Consider the following 20,639-nt stretch of genomic DNA (forward strand, 5'->3'; position numbering starts at 1 on the left):
AGGCTTCGTTAGTTCACATAAAGATTCTCGACACTTGAAATGGCTTTAATATACCATTTTCGATCCAGTGCTAGGAAAGTTTAATGTATCGTAACTGAAATTGCAAAAAGCAATAAAATTTCCAGAAACGTTTCACAAAAAAAGATTTTCTTTTGATATTTATAGATAGTTCGATAGACATAGATAGTTGGATAGCGAGCTATACAGTTAGATAGCTAGCTAGTTACCTGTCGATAGCTAGCTAGATACTTAAATAGCTTGCTAGATAGTTAGCTAGTTATAGTTACCTGTCAATAGCTAGCTAGATAGTTGGATAGCTATCTAGATAGCTAGCTAGATAGTTGGATAATTACTTGTCAATAGCTAGCTAGATAGATTGGTAGCTAGTTAGATAGATAGTTAGATAGTTATTTGATAACTAGTGAGATAGTTAGATAGCTAGTTAGATAGTTACCTCTCAAAAACTAGCTAGATAGTTCGATAGCTAGCTAGATAGTTATAGGTAGTTAGATTGCTACTAGTTACCGGTAGATATATAGCTAGTTAGCTAGTTAGATAGCTAGATAACAATCTAGATAGCTAGTTAGCTAGCTAGCTAGATAGTTACCTGTCAATAGCGAGCTAGATAGTTACATAGCTAGTTACCTGTAGATAGATAGCTATCTAGTTACCTGTCGATAACTAGCTAGATAGTTAGATAGCTAGCTAGATAGTTACCTGTCAATAGCTAGCTAGCTAGTTAGATAGCTTGTGAGATAGTTAGATAGCTAGCTAGCTAGTTAGACAGATAGCTAGCTAAATAGATAGTGAGGTAGATAGCCAGATATCTACATAACTAGCAAGATAGATAGATAGCTAGCTAGATAGGAAAACAACTTTGGGCTGTGAGGCACATGCTAACCGCTCTCTGCTGTACTCCAGCGGGGATGCCATACTTTGTGGTTTGTTGTTATATTTTTAGTCATCTGACAGTTATCAGACTCAATATACCCAAATAAAAAAAACATCTAACGGAAAACAAATGTTTCATCCTGGTCTATTCAAAAATGTTAAATCATATCGAGAACTAAATCAACAAACAATAGCGAGGGCAATAACAGGCATCACAATGGAAAATTACACCTCAGCTCTTTATTGAGGATCCTCGTGATAAGTTTTGAAAACATAGACAGGCAAGTGTGGAGTCTAAAAGGAAACAATCAGCAGGAGACGTAACAGCGACAGGCAGTTAGGAATTGAATAATAATAGTAATAATAACAACAAAAACAACAGTAAGATTGTCAATCTATGTATAAAACATCATCCCTGAACAGTTACACTGCTTTTACACATGCTTACTTTGCTGTCCCTGATACGGATACACAGTGGTCACGCAAACACAACACAATCTCTTTCGCAAACACACACAAGCGCACACACACACACACACACACACCAGACACACACTCATGCTGGTCCCCACCATGTCATTATTTCAAGAACACACACACACACACACACACACACACACACACACACACACACACACACACACACACACACACAGAGGCTCACGAATACAAGGACACACACACACACATAGTGCACACCATTCCTCACACATATACACATCCCTTAAACTTGCAGTCTCTTCTCTCACACATCGATCAAATTCACAGTAACTTTCCAATCAAAATGGCCGCACTCACTTTCTGACCATTTGCACAGAGAGCTTCTCACACACACACACTAACTCAGTCACGCACACAAACACAATTACACACACAATCCTACTAACATGCAGTATTCTCTCTCTCTCTCACACACACACACACACACACACACACACACACACACACACACACACACACGATCACTTTTACACATATGGCCTCATTGTAACAGTTTTACAAAAACACACAGTCGCACGTCGACAAAGTTCGCTTGAGTGGACTCAAAATAATCAAGAGGATGCATGCGGTCATAGTTCAAGTACAAGTGTCATTGCACGCATACGAGAACACGCACATACATGTCGGCGCACGCACACACAAACTGATATGCGTGCACAGATGGGGACACACATAAACACACACCCACACACACAAACTGATACACCTGCATACATGGGGACACACAGACACATATACACACAAAGCAAGTGCTAATTCAATGAAGTGCCTCTCCACTCTCACTTCCCACAACCACCAAGCTGCAGCGTTGATAAATTACAAAAATTATTTTAAAACATACAAACTCACACGGCCAGGAAATAATAACAGCTGCAAAACACACATGCATAGGCTCCTAACAGTTGGACATTTTACAAATGTAAACAGCAAGAACAGAAAAGTCATGTACATCCGTTTCACACACCAGGGTGAAAGAATTACAGTTTTGCTGCATAGAAAAGTAATCCTGGAAAAGTTTTCTTTCTCTCTCTCACACACACACAAGTCTATTCACATTTGTCACAAGAAGTCAGGACCGCAACCTCGCCAGGAGGCCTGTAAACATGACGTTTCGAGACCAGCAAGCGCCTTTCAAAAGAAAGTGGAGGCACGGCAGGCAGACAGTGTTTGCCTCCTCGCCTTTAGAAGGCTTTCTCAACACAAATTTAGCGCACTTATTCATCGATATGTGAGCGTCATTGATTCATCTCGACGATTTGACAGTCCAGTGGGTCACGTAGAAGAGCGACACGTGCACGTGGTGCCTTTGCATCACCTGCAACTTGATGGTAGGGTTTCCTGTGCTTGGTGTGGACTGTGGTAGTTCACTTCCTGTTCTGCAGCTCTGGTAATGTCCCTGTTGAATGTCACCGTTTTGTTCTGCGGTCACGCAAGGAGGCACTTTCTGAGCCGCTTTTCCGCTAGCTTTCTATTCCAGTGTCATGTGGGTTGTTTTTTTTGTTATTGTGAGGCCAGTTCAGTCCAGTACACGGGAGCGTTTTATTGTGAGGGGCGAAGGGGGGTCTCAGGGAGCAGGAGTGAGAGCCTCCTGCGCCATATCTGGACTTCCCGTGCTAACCTCAAGTCCGTCCTTCTCCATGCTGGCTATCTGATCCAAATTGGCTTCCTCTTCCTCCATCTTTACAACCAGTGCCGCTTCTTCGGCCTTCAATGCGGCCAAATTGTCTGCGGCGCTGGCCTGGGCGTAGGCGCCCACGCTGGCGTGGCTGAGGCCATGCACCTTTTTCAGGTGCTTCTCCAGGGTGGCGTAAACCGTGAAAGGCACGGCGCAAAGCTGGCACAAGAAAGGCGCCTTGGCTCCTTGGGCGCCGTGTGTCTTCATGTGCCGCGTTAGCTTGGAGCTCTGGGCGCAGGCGTAGCTACACAGGCCGCAGCGGTACGGTCGCTCGCCCGTGTGACTGCGGCGGTGGACCGTTAGGTTGCTGCTGTTGCGGAACTGCTTGCCACAGTACTCGCACGCCTCGTCCTTCTTCTTCTTGGTCGACGAGCCGGACGTGGCGCCAGGCGTCCCTCCGCCGGTGCTCCTGCGCTCAATGTCCCGTTGCCACTCCTGCACCGTTTCGCTGACGATGGCCGAACCGAAGTCAATCATCTCGGGCCGCTCGCTCATCTCGGGCTGCTTGGGCGTGCAGTTCCCACTGGCGATGCCACTTTCGCCGCTGCCGCCCGTCTCGCCGCTCTCCAGTGAGCCTTCGGAGGGACTGGCGCAAGGGGAAGCGTGCCGGGGCTCCGGCTGCGGCTCGGCCTCCTCCTCGCCGCCGTCTCTCTGGCTCTGGTAGAGGCTCAGCAGCTCTTTGTCTGATGGCCCGACTTGCGAGGGGAGCAGCATCAAGCCGGAGGCGATGGCGGCATGTTTGGGCACTGCCAAGTCCAACTCAGAAGGGCCCTGCACCCTCACATCCGTTATCGTCTTCCCTGGCTGTATTTGAAACCTCCCCCTCACTGAGTCCGTCGCCATCGCGTCTCCCGATTCATACCTGCTCCCTACTGCCTCCCGGTGGTGGCTCCTGATGTGGCGGGCTAGCTGCCCGCTCTGGGAAAAGGCCTGGCCGCACACCCCGCAGTGGTAAGGCCTCTCGCACGCGTGAGTCCGGCGGTGAGCGGAAAGGGCGCGCAGGGACTGAAAGCTATGGTCGCACAGCTCGCATTTGAAGTCGGCCTGGAGGATTCCCGTTTGAGGGAAGGGGGACGCCGCTGGCGGGGAGGAGGACGGGGACAGCGCCAGGCCTCCAGGCGAGCTGACGGCACGATTGCTGTTGTTAATATTGTTCGTGCCCTCGGCAAGACCCCGCAGCAGCTCGGAGAAATTCAGAGCCTGCAGGTTGTTGAGGGGCAAGTTGATGGGAGTCTGGCGGGACTGAGCCTGACGCAGGGTCGGTTGGAAGGCGGAAGCGAGCACTTGGCTCAGGTGGCGAGGGTCCATTATGGCAGGGCCAGGTCTGTTCTCCTTCAGACTTCCTCTGGCTTGAACATCCTCGTAGTCCTCCTGGTAGATGCTGAGGGAGTGTGCGTGTTGGGCGTGCTGCAACAAGGCCCAGGCTGAATGTAACACACTCTCACACTGCTGACAGGTGAAGTAGGAGGGCTCCTTGCACCCTGGAAAACACAAAAAACAGAGCACTATAAGTGACGCAGACAAAGGTGTAGCTGGAGCTGATCCCAGTCTACTTATTGTGAGAAAAGTCTTCCTAGGTGTCTTAACATGTCGGTGACACACTTTTATCAAAAGGCCCTAAGGATGAACAACCGTCTTTCTAGGGGCTCGCTGAAATTAGTTTTTGAGGGGGCGGTCCTGTCTCATGCAAATGAGCCACTGAATCGAGTCTTCAAAGCGACCATATTTTCCTGATCGGGACATATACGCTCCGCCACCGTGTGTATCTATGCAGCCTCCTACCAAACAAACACATTGCTCTGCCATACAACAATCTGTTTAGCTTAATGCTAACATATGGTAAATACCACTTACAAGCTAATAATTAGCACCGATACTAGTGGTTCACTTTCACCAGTGGATATTTGAACATGAAGAACATAAGGACATATGGGCAGATCAACACAAAGTACAACAAGCACATATTCTTTGTCCTCAGTGAAAAATGACAAAATTACAGTGTTTTGCTGAGGCAATGTCCAAATTCGCAATCTGGGACCTTGGAGGGCTGATTTTTTTGGGCCACAAAACCAAGACACCAAATTCACATTAAGCCTGTTGAAAAGGGTGTACGGAGCCTACACAAAGAGGAGCCTCTGAGGGCATTGGATCGTAGCATTACAATACAATGCAATACATGTTGGTTTATATAGCGCTTTAACAACAGCTGAAGCTGCAACATAGCGCTAACATGGACAGGTATCATACATAGGAAATAAAGCAGTCACAAAGATAGTAGGAAGCAATAGGGAGTGAAACCAAGATCAAGTCGGAATCATGCCAAAGAGTATATACTGTATGAGGTTTGAGACGGGTTCTCAAGATGGGCAGCGAAGGGGCTTGCCGAATGTTCAGTGGCAGGTCATGACTGGTCAGCAGACCTGAGGCGTCGGGAAGGCGTGTAGGGGTGGATAAGCTTGGAGAAGTAAAGAGCAGCAAGGCCAGTTAAAGATTTGAAGACAAATAAGATCTTGAAAAGAACTCTAAAATGTATAAGGAGCCAAAGTAGGAGTTATGTGCTCCCTCTTACGTGTACCAGTCAAGAGGCGAGCAGCATTAATCATTTACATTATATTTTTAGTTTATGGTTACCGTGTGTGTTTTTTATGAACTGCAAAATTATAAAGTATTATTTTTATTTTGTTTTTATGATCTGAGGAGGCTGGAACGGATTAATGGTATTGGCATTCATTTCAATGGGCAAAGATGACTTGAAATACAACGGTTTTGAATTACAAGCATGAAAGCGGAATGAAGTGAACTTGGATCTCAAGGCCGCCGTGTTTACCAATTTAATTTTTGATAAGAAAGGCTGAAATATGATTTTTAACCACATTGGGGGTCATTTCAAGGGGGTAAAAGGTCAAAAGGATTGCAAGTATGAAGTTTATTCTTCGATATTCTTCACTGTAGTTCATTGTTTAGATTTGGACTGATCAGAATCAGTATCAGAATCATCCTTATTGCCAAGTACAGTAAAGTCTCGTTATATCGATATCGGATATATCGATGGTCCCGGTTATATCGATACTATTTCTATGCACGCACGGAGAAAATTACATGCGCGCAGGGTCGGATATATCGATAGTCCCGGTTATATCGATATTTTTTCGGACTCCCTTGAATATCGATATAACGAGACTTTACTGTATGTAGAACATTTGTCTCCAGTGAACATGCTCCACTAGTATCGTAATAAAACAAAAAATTGCAAAGGGACACTATACATATATGTGGGTTAGTTTAACCCACAAAAGAAATTCTTTGGCTGCTGGATTTAGTGCGCATGGATCTGTAGCGCCTGCCTGCCTGATGGGAGTTGCTGGAAAAGGTGGTGGGCAGGGTGCGGAGGGTCAAGTAGGATTTTCCACGCCCTTGTTTCGATTCTTGCATGATCTATGATGTATCAGCTGATTGTTGGCGTGTGTCAGCAAAATGACGCAATAAACGTGTTTTCTATCAACATCAAAGAAAGGACGCCAGTGCTAGAGCGGACGTTTTCCAGGTCAGGCAAAGCAGAGGTGTGCTGACGGCGTACATCTTGCAGATATTTTTATATGTTGGATAGCTTTGTCTCCTAAGCGAGAAACCACTTTCCAATTAAGCTGCAAATTGCTAATTAGCAGAACGCGGCAAACGAATGCTTTATGCAAATGAGCCACTGACTCAGCCTGCTTGACAAATGAGGCCTTTTCTGCATTAATCAACACTGGAGAGACGATCTCGAAATTGTGGAAAGGGGGGGGGGGGGGGAAGTGTTCTATTTTTTTCTTTTTCTTTCGGAGGGGTTCAAAGCGGACTGCTATAAGCCTCTTTCATGTTTCCTCAAGTCAAATCCGTTTGTATTTTACTGGAGGGGAGGAGGCGAGAGATGAAAAAAAAACAGAGCAACTGTTTTTTCTCTTTCTTTCTCACTAATTTTTCTGTCTGTGTGGCGTTCATGTCCTTTAACCCAGCTCGAGGAAAGAGCCAAAAGTTGGGATGGAAAAAAAAATAGTGTGGCTGTGAGCAGGAAAAGAGAGATAGGTAGGTCAGGGCTCGGGAGATAAAAAAAAAAGAAAATGAGATAAAAAGATTATAAAGTAGCGCAAGGGGAGGGGAGGACACCGTGAAAATATGTCATCCCTTTGGATTGTACTTGAGACCCATCCTCCAAGCCCGCCGCCCCCAAATCTATCCCTGAGGGGGTGGCAGCGGGTGCGGGTGGGAGGTGGTAGTGGTGGTGGTGGTGGGGGGGGTTCCATGGTGGCTTTTGTCTTGTGGTCCCGCAGTGAAACACAATACTTAGCAGTTCTCTCTCCTTTTTTTTTCCGTGTGTGTAAGGATTCCCATTTGGCCCGGGGTAGCACTTGAATATTAAGCAGAAGCAATAACTACTAATTAAAAATGCAGATTGGCTGGGAGCACTAACGAGCAGCAGGCAGAATCGCTTCTCCCCCGGGAGGCCGAGACGGAAAAGGGAGGCAAGAAATTGAAAGCGGGCAAAGCAAAAAAAAAAAAAGTGCGCTGAAGACGGAGGAGGGCGGTGGAGATGAAGAAAAAAAAAAACAAACAAACAAGGAGAATAAATAAAAAGAAACGAGACAGATGCAGACGGCTCTTCAGTAATCCAGCCCACTCTAACCCCACCGCAAACACACAACCACACAACCCCCCCCACACACACACATTCCTGTTTCAATGGTTTTGTGAGGTCCGGATAACTCCAAATAAGGAGTGAGGACCACAGTTGCCGATAAGAACGAGTGTTACATTTGAACGCTAAATGTCACCCCATTTCCCACTTCAACTTCTTTAAAAACAAAGCAATAAAAGTGGACTTGAAATTGAAATAACAACAGGAGTGAGGTTTCTGAATGGCTACATTCAAAGCCCTCACCGCTATAGTGAATTTGATTAAAATATCGTTTTACTTTTTTGTGGTATGAACTTTTTCGTCTCATTAACCGCGCACACACACACACACACACACACACACATAAACACACACAGTGAGTAAAAAGTGTGTGTATCCAAGTGAAATGAAAATACACACCAAAAAAATCATTTTAGGTGAATTTGTGAGGACCTCTCTGAAACTTTAACAGATGCATATATAGACCCTCTCGAAGCCTTTAGAATAAAAAAAAAACCTGTGAGGACCGGCCAAAAGATCCTCACTTCTCAAAAATGTCGTCATCTGTCAAAAGTCCTCACTACGTATGTTATAAAATGTTCGTGGTCCTCACAAGACAACACACACACACACACACACACACACACACACACACACACACACACACACACACACACACACACACACACACACACACACACACACACACACACACACACACACACACACACCTTTAAAAAAAGCACTTGCTCACATTCACTCATTCAAAACAGCCCATCAATGCACGGCTTCAATGATTATCAAGCTTTAATGCAGTGTTTGAAATAACGTCTGCCCAGAGGCCCGGGGTGTACAACTTTTACGTCGGGCGTACAACTTTCATTATTTTAATTATTTAATTAAATTTAATTTATTAATTTTAATTAATTTATTAATTATATTAATATATTAATTTATATTTTGTTATATTTTATATTAATTTATTTAATTATTAATTTAATTATTAGGATCATAAAACAATCTAGCATTTTTCAGGCAAAGTGGTAAATATTGAATGAGAACTGCTCAAATATATCATTTAAATACATTTTTTTGACCCTTATTCATATCCCCTCCAATTTTGCCAAAACAATCCACTGCAAAATTAGAAAGGATCCTGGTGACATCTAACAACAGATGCTTCCATTTAACTATAAACATCTGCATGCATGAATCCCTTTTCAAGCAGCTTCGGACAGACTTTTGCAACTTTCTTGTGTCATTTCCAGCTCGTATAGACACAGAAAAATATCCCTTGACCTCAGAAGAGACCGACTGAGACGTGTGCACACTATTGCGTGTATTATTTAGATCCTGTTTTGACATGTTTGACATGTGGAAAAAAAATAGAATAAAATACAATAAAATCATAATAACTAAATAAAAGTGATGTTGTAGATGACCAATAAGCATTCGTCCCCCCCCTCCTAAACCCCACTCCTGCCTCCCTGGGGGTTGCACAAAGGAAGGAACTGCTAACATAGAAGGTTTCGACATGGGCACGAGGGACGTTCATCTACTTGCTGCAGGATGCTGCATCCGTTTGTTTGTTTGTTTGTTTGTCCGCCAAGGCTCAAATGTTTTGAGGTGCTCAAAGCATGATAGAATAATACAGTAAAGTCTCGTTATATAGATATCGGATATATCGATAGTCCCGGTTATATCGATACTATTTCCATGCACGCACGGAGAAAATTACATGCAAACAGGGTCGGATATATCGATAGTCCCGGTTATATCGATATTTTTTCCGACTCCCTTGAATATCGATATAACGAGACTTTACTGTATTTAGCTCTGTTGCTGCACTTTTTGGTACTATAATTGCTGTCAAAACACATTTTAGACATTTTGAATTCAAATAAAACGTCACTTCTACTTTTGCTTTCAATAGATGCCGAACTAATATGATGACGGCGATTACAGATGGATTATCGTATTCAAAAGAAGGTTTTCTATGTTCAGTTTACACTTCTACCGACACAGAGACTCAGATCAGGGATCAAAGCCAACATATTTCAGCTATCCTATTCGTCCTCCCACGCGCCTCCCTCAAATGATCAGAATTATTTTCGGGGTGCTGCTAAGCTTGCTGATGAGCTGATCACTTGAATCAGGTGCGCTGGAGGAGGGAAACATCTAAAGCATGTTGAAGAGTGGCCGTCAAAGAAGAAGGTTTGTATCGCAACAGCAGTGAAAGCATACAGAGTATTCATATATAAATATATATATACAGTAGATAATTTTTTTTGGCTGTGTCAGATGATATCGCACATGCTTTATTTTATTCTATTGTATTTAATTTTATTGTATTTATTTTATTTTGAATGTATGTAATTTTATTGTATGTAATATTATTTTATTGTATTTTATTTTATTGTATTGTATTGCATTTTATTGTACTTCATTATATTTTTTTATTGTATTTTATTGTATTTTATTTCATTTGAACGTATGTAATTTCATTGTATGTAATTTTACTTTATTGTATTTTATGGTATTTAATTTTATTGTATTTAATTTTATTGCATTGTATTTGATTGTACTGCATTTTATTTGATTGTATTGCATTTTATTATACTTGATTATATTTTATTTGATTGCATTTTATTGTACTTTATTATATTTTGAATGTATGTAATTTTATTGTATGTAATTTTATTTTATTGTATTGTACTTGATTGTATTGTATTTGATTGTATTGCATTTTATTGTACTGTACTGTGCTGTACTGTATCCTATCGTAATGTAATTTATTGTATTGTATTGTATATATTTAATTGCTAATGTTTGAGAAGTAGAGGCTGTCTCAATCCGGTGACTTTTCTTAACTCATTCACTTCCATTCCCGAATTTATTTGGGAATTGAAAAGCATAACGTGGAGTGCCATTCCCGAATATGTTCGAGTTTTTGTTTTTCTTGCAGGGGGGGGGGGCGGGGCAGATCAAACTCTGGTCAGACCTCTGGCTATGTTTTTCCCTCCCACGAGGGGGCAGCATTTGCCTTTTGTCCAGCCGCCCCTATTTCAAGCTCAGATAACTCCAGACCTATATAACTTAGGAATTAACTCACTTTTTTCTGATGAAAGAAGCGAGTCTAAGGTTTCTAACGCTGCATTGAGTGCTTATGTAGTCCAATCTTACATGCATGTTTGGCAGTGAATGAGTTAAAATGTGTTTTTTTTTTTTACAAGCATTTTCTGGAAATATCCAGTGTCTCCGGCCCTTCCTCAAGGCACTGGACGAATTCGGCATCACACCTTCTAATTACAGTACTATGGAAAAACCTCTTTGGGTAATTTCCCTTTAATGAGCCTCATCTTGGAAAGCAATTATCAAACCTGTTTGAGATTCACATCGGTGTTCTTTCCAATCAGACCGGAAAAACAACAGACGCAAAAACAACGACTCACAAGATTCTTGGACGAGGCTCATCGTGATCTTTTGTTTTTTTTAACTTTACAAATGACAGCGGTAATCACTGGGCTCCCATTTAGCAGGTTTGCCTGCGGTCAAAGTTGTGTATTGGACTGAAACTCAACAGTAGTTGTCAAGTGCAAGAAATATTTGTTATAGTCACGAGGAACGAGGATCGCGGGGTGTCTATTTGGCTAGCAGAATCTCACTCACATTGTTCTTAGCGCAAAAAAAAATATAGAACTTGATTATTTTGTGCCATAAAACTCAAATTAAATCACGTATGATGACTGTGGTATGATTATTAGCTTAGCTAAGCGGCCATTTGTTCTTCCATAACTGTTTGGTTCATAGCCGCCACAAAAATGGACACAATCCGACTTCAACGGACAGTTCGGACGGCGGAAAAAAATCATTGGCACGGCCCTACCCACTCTCGAGGATTTGCACACTGCAAGAATCCAAACTCGCAGTTATACGACCTTGAAATGAGCGCGGCTGTACAAAATACCATTCAATGCATACATTTTGATTTATACAGAGCTTTAACAACAGCTGAAGCTGTTACAAAGCGCTGAAGGGTAAAAAAACATTCCCAGAAATCTGACCAGTGCTTTACCGGCACCCAAACAAGAACAAAACAAAACACGAACAAATTTGGGAATGGCAATTTGATTCTTTTTCACAATGGTTCAGCCTGATATAAACCACATCCTTTTTGGAGCTTCTTCCGTGTTGGTAACTTGACAGCATGCGTTGTACTATCCCGGGAATCGGAACATGTTTACGTGGTCACCTCAGAGACAATCATGCAGGGGATTGGTGGCGAGTTGTGGGCGGGGGGGCAGCCACGGAGCTCAGGTGCTCAGCATAGTGGCAGGAAGCCTCCTAAGGGACGGCCAAAGAGCCTCCTGACGCCACTGCTTTCTGCACAATTAGCCTTTGCATCACTAACTCAACGCGGCCTGCCAATGGCAACGGCTAGCTAATGAGCTGGACTCATACCGAGGGGTGGTGGAGGGTGGAAGCAATCGAGGAAAAAAAAACAGGGCGGCTAATTAGCAACCTGCCTTTTTTTCCTGTCTTTCAAGGACATACCTGCTTTTCCGGGCTCCACCTTCACCGCAAACTCCGCCCCCCAGGTTCGCTCCCGAGCCGCCGCCTCATCCTTCCTCAGCTCAATGAAGCCCGGCGCAGCAATGGCGGCCATTGGGATTCCAGCGGAGGGGGCGACGCCGCGGCGGGTGGGTGAGGGGGGTGCGACGCGGGCGTCAGTCGCTTGGTTTTGTGGGAGGCAGCCGCCCTGTTTGTGCTGGATGAAGACCAGGATGTGAGCCAGGGGGAAGGCCCGGCTGCATTGGCCGCAGGTCAAGAGGTCACCGTCCCCGTCAGGTGTCAGGATGTGCGCGGTCACGCCGTGGTCCTCTGGCGGGGGGCCACTTCCGTCCGCTGCATCTGAAGATTCTGAGAAACACGGAAATACATTTGTAGAGTTAGAAGTGGTTGAGTCAAATATACTTTGACATGTTTTGTAGCAACTTTAAAAATAACTTAAAGGACAACCGACGCCTCCGGACAAGTTGTGTCCAGAATTCGTAAAATCACTTCAAATGACTTCTACTGAGCTTATTTTATAAAGATTCCACGGCATATAGCTATATTTTACGTTTTAAGACTCGCGTTGAATATACAGGAAGTCTTGTTTTCCAGTTGATGACGATGCCTGACGTGATGTCACGTCTGGAATGCCCCTGACTGAGAAAGCCACGCACAATGCATTTTGGGTATCAATGAAAAGGTTTCTTCAGCTGTCATCTGTACTTCTTTGAAGGTGTCGAACGTTTCGCTTCTTATCCCAGAAACTTCGTCAGCAAACTAAAGTCTTACTGGTAGTTTAGGCCCTATATATATCCCTACTGTCCAGACATGGCGGTGCCGGACTCTGCTATGATAGGTCCCTGGTTTTAAGTAATAATAATAATAATAATAATAATAATAATAATAATAATAAGACGTTTAATTTTAAGCGCTTTTCAAAGCTCTCAAGGACACTTTACAGTGACAGACAAGCATCGGTACAATATTAAATAAAATACAATCACAAATAGAATACAATAAATAAAATACAGTTATAAATAGAAACAAGAGAAAGAGCTACACAGAAAATTCGATTTTAAATAGGTGGGTTTTGAGATGGAATTTGAAGGTGGGAAGAGAATCGATGTTACGAATGCTGGGAGGAAGTGAGTTCCAGAGTTTGAGAGCAATGCAGCTGAAAGCCCCTGATGGTGATGATGGAAGCATGAAGAAACCCCCCAAAAATTAATTTTATTCATCAAGTCATTTTAATAAATCGGCCAATTGAAATGTTATCTGAATGTTTTTTTTCCTGCCAAAATTGGGAATTGACACAACCTTGATTAAAAAATAGCCAAATAGCCAAATAAATACATACATAAAAATACACAAATAAATAAATAAAAATAGACAAATAAATACATAAATAAATGAAATTACACAAATAAATAAATAAAAAAAACTACACAAATAAATAAATACATAAATACATAAATAAATAAATAAAAAAACTACACAAATAAATAAATACATACATACATAAATAAAAATACACAAATAAATAAATAAAACTACACAAATAAACAAATACATAAATAAAAATACACAAATAAATAAAAATATACAAATAAATAAACATAAGCAAACACAGGCATACATAAAAAGGAATAACTAAATAAATAAATACATAAATAAATAAAATTACACAAATAAATAAATAAAAATACACAAATAAATAAATAAAACTACACAAATAAACAAATACATAAATAAAAATACACAAATAAATAAATAAATAAATAAATAAAAATATACAAATAAATAAAAATAAGCAAACACAGGCATACATAAAAAGGAATAACTAAATAAATAAATACATAAATAAATAAAATTACACAAATAAATAAATAAAAATACATAAATAAATAAATAAAAATACACAAATAAATAAATAAAAATACACAAATAAATAAATAAATAAAAATACACAAATAAATAAACATAAGTAAACACAGGCATACATAAAAAGGAATAACTAAATAAATAAATACATGAATAAATAAAATTACACAAATAAAAATAAGTAAACACATACATACATAAAAATGAATCAATAAATAAATCCAATAAATACAAATAAATACATAAATAAAAATAAATACCTAAAAAAATACATAAATACACAGATACAATCTAATAAATAAATAAATGAAATATATGAATAAATAAATAAATAAATACAAATAATTAAATACATACAAATAAATAAATAAATAAATAAATACATAAAAATGAGTAAATGTAAATAAATGGACTCTTTTTAAAGTGTCATTCAAAACTGAGCATTTTCAAAAATGTCAAAGCAAATGCCTCTTAAAAACCAACTGGCAATTAAACATGAATACAGGTTAAACAGCACGCACGCACGCACGGCACCCACACAAAGTATTGCGGCTGATTTCAAGAGCTTGTGTCAGTCAAAAGGAGCATCGCAATGGGGCCAAACTGCTCATAGGCCACTGACCACTTCCTTCAAGCGACCCAGAATTGATCAGCTCACTCACAAGACCCACAGATGCACAAAGGAAGGGGGTACGGGAGGGGGGGGGGGGGGGGTCACATCACCTCATTCACCTCAAACAACATATGACACCCTGAAGTGGAGAGGTGGAGAAGCCTTTTGAAAAACAATAAAAAATATGTCTCCTACTTTTTTTCTGTGCCTTTCATGATGATCCAAACACATTTCCTCTCCACTTTTATTTGCTGTTTATAAATTAAATGTTCTCGTCGTCTTGGTTGAGCCCACAAGTGTGATTTCGAGTCATGCGGTGAGGACAAAAAGTCGATACACCTCGACTCAAATGCCTTTTTGTGTATGTGTTGTATTAAAAAAAATGACACAGAGATAACCATCTGCGCTTTTTCCGAGCCACTTTATCCTCACAAGCTGGAGCCTATCGCAGCTGTCTTTGGGCAGTAGGTGGTGTACACCCTGAACCGCTTGCGAGCCACTCGCAGGGCACATATAGATGAACAACCATCCACGCTCAGTCTCACACCTAGGAACAATTTTGAGTGTTCCATCAGCCTATACAGGCTTGTTTTTGGAATGTGGGAGGAAACCGGAGCACCCGGAGAAAACCCACGCAGGTATGGAGCAAACATGTAAACTCCCCACAAGAAGGCCAGAAGTGGTCAATGCGTCAAATCCCCGAACCACCAGGCCGCCCGACACGGAGATCAATCAATTCAAAACATGTTTCCACCATTAACTCATTCACACATTTATTCGGGAATTGAAAATATGATGCAGAGAACCATTGACCAATTTCTTCGGGTTTTGTTTTTTTTCATGCTTGGGTGCCGATAAAGCGCTGGCCATGGTCTCTGGCAATGTTTTTTCTTTTGCACAAGCATTTCCCTTGTTTCCATGTCAGCGTTTTGTTGTTTTGTTCCAGCTTCAGCGGTTGTTAAAGCACAATAATAATAATAATAATAATAATAATAATAATAATAATAATAATAATAAATGTCATTTATAAGCGCCTTTCAAAACTCAAGGTCATTTTACAGTCACAGGATACGTTTTTCTGCGGGTGAGCAGCGGCAGCCACAAGCGCCAGCGTTCACTCAACCCAGAAGAAACTCAAATAGATAGAAAGCTAGCTAGCTGGCCAATCGTTAGCCAACAGATACCTCGCTAGATAACTAGTCAGCTAGATAGCCAGCCAGCTAGATAGTGAATCGATCACTAGCTACATCAGAATCAAACCTTTATTCGCCCCACAATGGGGAAATTATAGATAGCTATAAATGGCTAACTAGCCATTCAGATAGCTAATAATAGCAAATAGCTAGCAAGTTATGATAATAATAATAATATATATAAACCAATATATATGTATTGCATTGTATTTTGTGCACCTGCTCCCATTTCAAGGTTAAATAACTCCAGACGTAAAGCGACATTCCCCAATTTGTTTGGGTTTTGTTTTTTCATGCTTGGGTGCCGATAAAGTGTTGGCCATGACCTCTGTCAATGTTTTTTTTTCACTGACACGAAGGGGCAGCATTTGCCGTTTGTCCATGCTAGCGCTTAGTATTGTATTTTGTCCAGCCACCCCTATTTTAACCTCAGATAACTCCAGACCCATATAACTTGGGAATTAACTCTGTTTTTTTTTCTGGTGAAAGAAGACAGTCTAAGGTTTCTTACGCTGTATTGAATATTTATATAGTCCTAAAACTCAATATTCTGTGGGTCCTGGATAAATAAGTGACAATGACAAAAACCCAGGCACTGGAGTGGACACCTTTTTGCACATTGGGCAGTGAATCAGTAAAAATGCCCAGAACCTGCATGACTCAACTGGAAAAATATAACGTGTTGAGAATTAACCAACCACATACAAACTTATCATCACAAAGACATGACAATTTCCCCATTGTGGGACTTTTAAATGCATTCTGATTCTGCTGTTCTCGTAGGTAGCGACGTTATTCGTTCTGAGCACAATGAGGGTGTGGTCATTTTTGCAAATGTCCCAGTGGTTGATGGTTACTTACACTCTTAGAAACGTTGTTTTTCTCCAATAGAGATTGACAGGTTGTCATTTATTTGTGTTTTATAAAACTTTTGAAAAGGTGTGTAGACTTTCTTAACTCGGGGGGGGAAATGGCGCTCAACGTCACATTTTCAATTCCCGAATAAATTCGGGAATGGCAGTGAATGAGTTAATCCACTGTATATTCACACCCCAAGACTCAAAACTGCAGTGTTTCTCAACAGGAAGCGGAATGCAATAAAATGGGGAGGGCAACAAAAAAAAATGACCGAAGGTATAAGATAAGAGCGACTCGGCCTGCCTTCCTACGTGAGTGTGCGTGTGTGTTTGAAGCTCACAAATGTGACATGTGACCTCATACCTGACACATGTGGTTAGAGCAAGACGCGAGAACTTTGAAACCAGGCCAAAACAGCGTACGTCGAGCAGTCGAACAAAAATCATTTTAGAAAAAAAAAGCAAACTAAAAAAGGTTTCATGTAGGTAAATAACAATTGAAAGGAGAATTGAGAACTTGTGGACTAACTCCATTTCACCGTCGCCCCCCGGTGAGTTTTCAATTCAATTTTTCATTTCAAAGGATTTTAATTTTTATGGCTGCCGCTAAAAGTTTGGTAACGGTAGCCTAAGTCCATTATTCTCTCAAATCTATTAATATTTAATGAAATACGGTGAATGAAATTAACATATCTTAACTCATTCCCTGCCATTCCCGAATTTATTTGGGAATTGAAAAGCATGACACGGAGCACCATTCCCGAATTTATTCGGGTTTTGGTTTTTCTTGCAGGGGAGGTGCCGATAAAGCACTGGTCAGATCTCTGGCAATGTTTTCCCTTCCACGAGGGGGCAGAATTTCCCCTTTCGTCCATGTTCGCGCTTTGCTACAGCTTTAGCTGTTGTTAAAGAGCTATATAAATCAATATGTATGTATTGTATTTTGTACAGCCGCCCCCATTTCAAGATCAGATAACTCCAGACCCATATAACTTTTATAATTACAACAATTAACTCCTTTTTTATGATGAAAAAAAGAGGTTTCTTACTGCATTGAATATTTATGTAGGACAACCGACGTCACTTTTTTGTTTCCTAACTGACATCAGAAAAACGCTTTATAGCATCTAAAATACCCAAAACACGCAGTATGATATTTTTAGTCAAATGCAAAACATCAATAAAAATGACTTAAAGTGTCCAAAATCTGCAAAAAATTGAGCTGCGAATTGGGCATTTTCAGAAAGTCCCGCCCCCAGTTTGTGACGTCAGGCCAAGACGTCTTGCATTGCTAGTGAATCAAAACAATGGCTTCAGATTCGGAGAATATGTTTTTTTGTTACACATCCAGTTATGAATATGATTCAAATAGTTCTGAAGAGGAAAGCATACAAGTTTGCAATCGATGAAAGAATTTAGTCCGTGCCACTTTGAGGCAACATTGGAGAGAAATGTATCACCAAAAAAAGAGACAGAAAATGGCGTCCAAGCTCCTGTGAGGAATTAATCAGCCCGTTTCCACAGGCTGATAAATTCCTTCCATGGAGCTTGGTCGCCCTCTTCTGGCGGCTTTTTGTGCAACATGAGGTTTTCAGACCAAACAAGTACAGCAAAATACATTCACGTGATGGAAGGACTGCTACAATGTGTCTTTTTTTCCGTCAGGGGCGTTTCTTCAGTGACGTCACATACAGACTCGTCACCAACTCAAAAACAAGACTTCCTGAATATTCAGCGTGAGTATTAAAACGTACAATATAGCTATATGCGGTGGAATCTTTGTAAAATACGCTCAGTAGAAGTCATTTGAAGCCATTTTACAAATTATGGACACAACTTCCCCGGAGACGTCGGTTGTCCTTTAAATGAGCCAAAGTTCTTTGTGGCTAACTCAATTTTTTATCATTTTGCAAGTTGAAAGTTGTCGACCACTAAAACATTAGGTCATAATTATCAAACTCTGAAAACATAGTCAATTCGTAGATGGGATTCGAACACGTTCCATGCTCAGTTTGGCACATAGGTAGCTATTTTGGTTTAATGATGAACAAATGTATGAGCCCACTCCAGCTCTCTTCCTGACACAAAAAAAATGATGTCAACCAATTTAGTTTTGGTTATTAACTCATTTTTGTCATTTTGCAAGAGTAGGATTTTAAAATGTTATGGCTCCTGCCCAATAAAAATAGCCACAATCACATATTCTGTCAAATGTAAAAATATTTCATGATATGTAATCAATAACATCCACCGATATTTTGATGCAAATGCATTGATCAAGCTTTTAAAAAATGTGCTGAGTGCAACAAGGGGCTGTCGGAAATTTATACTGGATGATGACCAGGATTCTGAAAGTTATGCTTCTTTCTTATGCACTTTTGCATGCATATTATACAGTATTTTTTTTATTAAGACTAAAAAAGGCCCACCCCAGCATTCACTTACAATCTAGTTCTCAGTGACAAACGTCATATTTTTTTGGTCACTTCAGGGAAGAAGGTTTTATGATTGTCACAAAACGTTTCATAACAGTAGTCTGGGTCCACAGGTAACTAATATTTTATGAAAACCAAGTCAAAATGACGTGTAAACATGCAGTTAGCCCACTGTAGTTCTCCATTTTGATCAAGTTTTCTTTTCACATTGAAATAATACTAAATGTAGCCTCGAAGAAAAGTGCCCTCTGAGAAAAAGGGTCCTGTTGCTCAACACCGGTCACCCAGGCACACCTTGTTGCCTGGACTGAGGCCAATGGAGCAGCAGCCTCATAAACTGGAATAGAATTGGGACAGGTACAGACAGTACAGTGCGAAGCCGCATCTCGCCAGTTGTTACTCAAAAATGTCACCTTTCCTGTTTCAGAGCTGTGGCTGTTTGTGCAGACTTGTAAGGCGAGGCCACACACACATACACACACGCGAACACACACACGCGAACACACGACAGCGAGGGACAGTGGTCACACAACGCAAGACGGTTTTGAAAAATTAAGAAGCTTCATTTTCTAACATATTGTAAACATTTTTACATCGTTTTTCAATTCAATGAAGCGAGTTCGAATACATTAAAAAAAAAATTCGATGTTTAGGTAAAATTTTGAACCCGAAACTTATAAAGAACTACTAATAAATAATTTACTAATTTAACACATAAACAAATAAATTAAATAAACACGTAAATATCCGGTTTTAAAAGTGAATTGGTCTGGACATGTCCGAAACATAACAAGCGTTCGCGGTTCCGTATGTGATGTTAAAAGTGTCATGGCGATGACACAAAACGCGTTATTTCATCAGTAGAATCAAACTTAAAGGCCGACCACTTATTCACAAGTTCCATTTCGTCAATGTGATCTTAGTGCTTACCGTGAATTGCACTCAGGTGCTGCGGTCTGCTGCCAAGTTTGCGTCTGGACATCGCGTCGATGCCTCGCCGCTTGCCCCCCACCCTCTTAAAAATACCCTTCCAATTAGTACACACAAAGACTAAGATGAGGAGGGGGGAGAAGAAGAAGAAGCCGGTTCGGTCCAGGTGCACGCGGTGTGATAAGTGGGCCGGTGGTGATAAGACGGACAGGCCTGTGTGCGTGCGTCTGGCGTCTCCTCCCCTTCGTGGACTGGACTGACAAGGCTGTGTTCAAGTTCACGAGTCTTCCTTCTCCTTCACGCAGTCGGCGAGCAGAGGGCAATGAGGGGGCGTGGCCAGGGCAGTAACCGCGCCCACACAACGACAAAACCGCGACCCCACTGGTCACACGCGTGTCACTCGACAGGGGAGATAGGGGGGGTCCTTGGTTGACGACCGTCGTGACAATTTAGAA

General features: G+C 41.3%; 1 protein-coding gene across 1 annotated transcript; it reads right to left on the reverse strand.

The window, feature by feature from the left end:
* Window positions 1–1,116: 1,116 nt before the first annotated feature.
* Window positions 1,117–20,460, reverse strand: znf296 (zinc finger protein 296). The gene is made up of 3 exons (XM_089013964.1): window positions 20,185–20,460; window positions 12,276–12,641; window positions 1,117–4,548 (listed from the first exon to the last, which is right to left on the reverse strand). The coding sequence occupies exons 1-3, from the start codon at window positions 20,234–20,236 to the stop codon at window positions 2,957–2,959; spliced, it is 2,010 nt and encodes a 669-aa protein (XP_088870090.1). The 5' UTR covers window positions 20,237–20,460; the 3' UTR covers window positions 1,117–2,956.
* Window positions 20,461–20,639: the final 179 nt, after the last annotated feature.

The sequence above is a fragment of the Hippocampus bargibanti genome, linkage group LG14, assembly GCF_051943395.1.
Source record: "Hippocampus bargibanti isolate YZ-2025 linkage group LG14, ASM5194339v1, whole genome shotgun sequence".
Lineage (NCBI taxonomy): Eukaryota > Metazoa > Chordata > Actinopteri > Syngnathiformes > Syngnathidae > Hippocampus > Hippocampus bargibanti.

Excerpts from the sequence above, each read along its gene's own strand:
- znf296 (XM_089013964.1), bottom strand. The coding sequence starts at position 20,236 with ATGTCCAGACGCAAACTTGGCAGCAGACCGCAGCACCTGAGTGCAATT. Across the intron at positions 12,642-20,184 it reads GCACCTGAGTGCAATTCACG|AATCTTCAGATGCAGCGGAC; the intron begins GTAAGCACTAAG and ends CGTGTTTCTCAG. Across the intron at positions 4,549-12,275 it reads GGTGGAGCCCGGAAAAGCAG|GGTGCAAGGAGCCCTCCTAC; the intron begins GTATGTCCTTGA and ends TGTGTTTTCCAG.